Genomic DNA, 5,029 nt, shown 5'->3' with positions numbered 1-5,029 from the left:
GAGGCCACTTACATTTCCTAGAGGCTGCCCACCATTGATTGCCTGGCCTTGGGGGCATCCTCAACATATCTGCTGATGTCATCAAGACAGCAAGGAGAATCCCTCACTCTGGTCTGCTAAGACGGAGTCTTACACAGGATAACATAACACAGGGACTGGCATCCCAGACCTTTCATGTTCTATGATTAGAAGCAAGTCACAATCCCATGTGCTCTCAAGGGGAAGGGATCACACAAAGTGGGACATCAGGAGGTGGGAAATCACAGGGTGGGGGGGGGGGCGCTTTAGGGTCTGTCCGCAACAGCGAGCACTCACGGCCTCGGCTGGGGGTTTGTGTGACATTCGGTGCTGTGCAGACGGGCCCAGGCTTCTGTCCTGTGCTTGGCTCTGGCTGCTCCACCTCCAGCTACTGCACGACAGGGGTGGATGCGAGTGCCGGGGACTGGGGTGGGGTGGGAGTGGGGTGGCTCCCGGGAGCAGGTCAGAGAGAGGCCCCCCGGAGTCCCCCTCTCACTTTCATCACTGACTCCTTCTCAACTCACCATGTTACCTCGGGCAGGTTGCTTGGGCCCTCCAGGCCTTGGTGTTCTCAGTTGCAAAATGGGGTTACAGTATCACCAGCCTCGTGGGGGCTGGGAGGACATAATCCTCGAGAAGGAGTTGAGTTCTGACCACACCAGGAGGTTCAAAACTGTTTGCTCTGATTATCCTTGTTATTAGCAGCCCCTGCTTCCCAATGAACCCCTTTAGTAATCAATGAACGTTCCCTCATTCTGCAGGAATCTTTGAGTCTCTGGGAAGAGAAGCCGTTAAGGGCTTTGTCAACAGTATCTGCCTCGGAGGCAGAAGTTCTGGGAGAGTTTCAGATCAGTCCTGTCCCTGCCTCACAGTGGAATATTAGGGTGATTAAATTTAAAAGACATTAATATTTTATTTCTCACTCTTGCACTCTGCTTAACAGCACAAATAATTTCTGCAAATAGCCAGAATTCCCATGGGCTGGCTGGACCAGGCCTGGAGCCTTGTGTGGGGGCCGATCTCCCCTTCTCGGGCTCTCTCTGCTGCAGCAGCGGGGATGGGGAGGCATGTCACCTTTCGGCTTATATGGAGATGTGGCTAGATCTGAACGCACTAGGCACATTTTGGGGTGGCAGGGCAAGGCAGAGGCCCGGGACAGAGAGCTAGGGGTCTGGGTGTTTCCCACTCCCACCCCCCATCTATCTTTAACTTTGGGGGAGTGGGGTGCGTGAGGTGGCTGCAGTTTATCACACCTGAGGACCCTCATCCTAGCCCTCCCTTCCTCCGAGGAGCACAGGGCTAGACCCGGGCAACCTGACCTGGATCCAGAGGGAACCGAGGTCTGGCCTCAGTTTCCTCATCTGTGGAATGGGAATTACTAATGAATTAGCAGAGCGGGACCTGGCCCAGGACAGAGCTCCGTTGCCCCTGGGTGCTGCTGCCGCAGGCCTGTTCCACTTTGCACAGCATCTCAGAGCCGGGGGCCGGGCGGGCACGGTGTGGGTGCTCCCGCAGGGACAGCGGAGGCAATGAAGGGCCGGGAGGCCGGGTCCACTCCGAGGCCTTGCTTTATTTCACCAGCAGCAACTGGTCGCTCCTTTTGCGGCGGGAAGGGCGGCGGAGCTTGCGCAGCGCTCCCACCAGGGCCAGGACCGTGCTCGCCAGCAGCAGGAGCTTCAGCCCCTCCAGCACGGAGTGGGTCTTGCCGGGCGGGGCCTCCCCTAACTCCAGCTGCTGGTGCTGCAGGGCATCCTCTCTCCTCCGAGCCTCCCACACCTCCGGAGGGGTCAGAGGGTTGAATCGCGCCATGAGCTCCTGCTGCACAAAGCACTTGTAAATGGCCGGCTGGGAGATCTGCAGCCGCCTGCCGCCGTTGACCGGGTCCAGGGCGGTGCCGAAGTCCCGGCCGGAGAGCTGGCGCTGCCAGGTCAGGAGGGCGCCGTTGGCTTCCCAGTGGATGGGCCTGCAAGGGGGACAGGGTCAGCGGCAGGGCTGCGGGAGAAAGGGGGTGGCGGGCACTGGCATCTGAAGACACACGTGGGGACAGCGCTGCCCCCTCCCTGGGGAGCAGCCCACCCTCCCTCCCGTGGCCTTTAATGTGGGCGGGGTGGGGGCGGCATGGCCGGGGGCTCCACCCTCCCTGGCCGGGAGACATGGGCAAATGAGGCGAGCTTTCCTCATCCGAAAAGTGGGGATGTGATGATTGCAACTACCTCATGGGTTATTTGGAAGAATTAGTGAAAATACTCCATAATGCGAAATTGATTTAGCCCCCTCCCCCTCTAGCTGCTTGGCCTTAGCTGCTCTGCAACCCCTCACTCACTCCACCCCAGGCAGCTTGATCCCTTAGATGTTCCTCTTCCCCACCCATAACCCCTCCCTGCCCTTTTCACCATCAAAAATACCACAAACTTTATTCATGTAATCGGCTTCTTGCTGCACAAGAGCAAGAATCTTTGTCAGTTTTGTTCTTCACTGCACCTTGGTGCCTAGAAAGGTGCCTGGCAAGTAATTCCTACGTGAATAAATGGGTCGGGCACCTTTAACAGGCCCAGGGTGGCCTAGAAGTGGAGGGGACACTCAACAGACACCAGCCACCACTGCGAGCAGGCTGGCAACCCTGGAAGGGACAGCTAACGCCTGTGTGCAGCGGGCACCACCTCTCGGACACTGTCGTGAGCACATTACGCACATCTACACCTTAAACATCGCAGGGACCGCCCGAGGCCAGGGCTAGCGAGACCCCCCCCCCATTCCACAGATGGGGAAACTGAGGCCCAAAGGGAAGCTCCAGCCTCAAGGCCACACGGCTGGAAAGCAGCAGAGCTGGGATTGGAACCTAGGCCAGGCCAAGTCCAGAGCCCATGACAGAAATCTCCAAGGGCAGTGCCAATCCACTCAACCTAGAGACAGCAGTAACTCTTGAGCCCTCAGTGGCCTCCCTGAGTCTTTATTTCAAGCTCCCTGTGGCCTGCACTCACTTGGGGACAACTTATCGGGCAAATTACATGGGGTGGGAATCCCAGTGGAGATGGTTCAGCCTCTGAATTGGGTAAATTTTCTTAGGGAGGGAGCAGGCATTACTTCTAGACTTAAAAGAGGAGGGAGGAAGGAAGAAGGGAGAGAGACAAAAGGATCTGAGAGTGAATGAAAGAGAAAGATAAAAGTCTCAGCTGGAATAAACAAGGGAAAATGGCTGGGGAGGGGGAGGACAGCGTGGGGGGTGGGGGGAGCAGTGAGGCCAGAGTCCCGCAGAACCCATGGGTGCACAGGCCTTGCTCTGGCTCCCCTCCTACCGTGGGAGGTCGGGGCAAGAGGAGGAAGGGGGACCCCGTGGCCAAGTACGTAAGCTTGGGGCTCTGGGCTGCCACTGCCCATCATGGATCCCTGGGGCTCGATTTTCCAGGGGCTGGAGGCAGGAAGACAAGACCGAGAGTGTCTGCCCCTTCTGGATGAGTCAGTTCCCTCTGAGAGCCACCACTGCCCGGGCTCCACCCACCCAGCCACCCCCAAACCTCAATCCCTCTGCCTGGGCCTCCCCCTCACAGCTCTGGGCACTCTGGGCTGCCTCCCCTGGGCCATGGGCTTCCGGAGGGCGGGGCCTGGAGCTTGTGCAGCGTCCTCAGCATCCAAGGCCCAGCACACAGCCCGGCCCTCATCGGGTGTTAGCTGTCCTTATTCTACGCGTGCTATGAAATCAGGTGGGGGCACCAGGGGATTCTTGCCAAGCAATTGTCCGAAGGAGCCTGTGGAGTGACCCCGCAGGCCGACCCGCTGACCGACTTTCCCACCCTGCACAGACTGACCATGAGGCAACCAGGTCGGAGAGGAGCCTGGACAGGGGCCAGGGGCAGGGATGGTGCCAGGTTCTGTCACCTGTAGATGGATCCTAGAGGGCAGGTGAGCCATACAGACTCGGACACTTCGTTGAGCTCGAAGCTCTCGAAGGAGATGTACTGGGACACGAAGCGCTGCGTCTTTTTGCAGGGCACCTGACAGGCTTCTACCTGTAGCTCCGGCCGAATGCGGTTGGACCACATCGTCACCTCCCTCAGGTAGAGCCTGCAGGGCATGGCTTCCTCCAGGGGCCCCTGGATGTAGCAGTAGCCCAGGCGCTTGCGCTCGCCCGGCACCCCGCAGCGGTTACAGTCCTGCCAGGGCTCCCAGCGGGTGAAGATGAGCTCCTTGCCTCCCAGGCTCAGGGTCTCGTTCTCCAGGGGCTCCTGGGCCAGGTCTCTGTGTGTGATGTGCAGGGTGGTGGCGTCCTGGAAGTCGATCTCGTACTCCACCAGGAGGGTGCCGTTCTCATCGTGGCAGCGGTAGAAGCCCGTCTGGGAGGGCTGCGGGTTTTTAATGAGAATGCTGCCCTGGGGCCTCGTTTCTATGTTGGAGATACCGGAGATGTGGTTGGACAGTTCGGGCTCCTGCAGAAGGAAGTAGTACCAGCGTGCCCTGGAGGAGTTGCAGCCCAGGATGACATCGTTGCCCGAGAGCAGGGCCCGTTGGCACTGACTGCCATCAGGGTAGCTGATGGAGATGAGGAACCCGAGCACAGGGAGAGCAAGGCTGAGCAGCGGGCCCAGGGTGGTCAGCATGGTGGACTGGGGCTGCAGGAGGGGGCCGGGCACCAGCCTGGACATTGTGAGGTCACCCTTCTTGGTACTGGAGATAAAGCAGTGAATTCACTCTGCCTCTCTGGTTACTGTTCTGCCCACAAAACCCTCTCCCACTCAATCCCTCGCCTCCTCCATGCTGCCCTTTCAGCTCTTCCTGGAACCAGTCAGACAAGCAGGCAGGCTCCCGCCTCAGGACCTTTGCACATGCCGATCCCTGGCTCTTCCTCCAGATATCTGCTTGACTCAATTCATTTTAAACAAATGAATAAATATTTTTCTTGGTTGCCTCCTTCCCAACCCCTTTCCAAAACTCCTTCTCAGCCTTAAAATTAAAAACAATCATTGTACAGGCGTGAGCATCCATCCGTCACCCATTCCACAGATTTTACCAGATG

The 5,029-nt window shown here is 58.3% G+C and overlaps 1 protein-coding gene across 1 annotated transcript; it reads right to left on the bottom strand.

Annotated features, from left to right (window-relative positions):
* Positions 1–944: 944 nt before the first annotated feature.
* Positions 945–4,613, bottom strand: LOC119521565 (protein FAM187B-like). The gene is made up of 2 exons (XM_037819962.1): positions 3,895–4,613; positions 945–1,981 (listed from the first exon to the last, which is right to left on the bottom strand). The coding sequence occupies exons 1-2, from the start codon at positions 4,611–4,613 to the stop codon at positions 1,588–1,590; spliced, it is 1,113 nt and encodes a 370-aa protein (XP_037675890.1). The 3' UTR covers positions 945–1,587.
* Between the last annotated feature and the right edge of the window lie 416 nt (positions 4,614–5,029).

This window comes from Choloepus didactylus, chromosome 27 (genome assembly GCF_015220235.1).
Source record: "Choloepus didactylus isolate mChoDid1 chromosome 27, mChoDid1.pri, whole genome shotgun sequence".
NCBI classification, from domain to species: domain Eukaryota; kingdom Metazoa; phylum Chordata; class Mammalia; order Pilosa; family Megalonychidae; genus Choloepus; species Choloepus didactylus.
The sequence above is the reverse complement of the archived record's forward strand: the minus strand, read 5'-3'. Positions and strand labels throughout refer to the sequence as shown.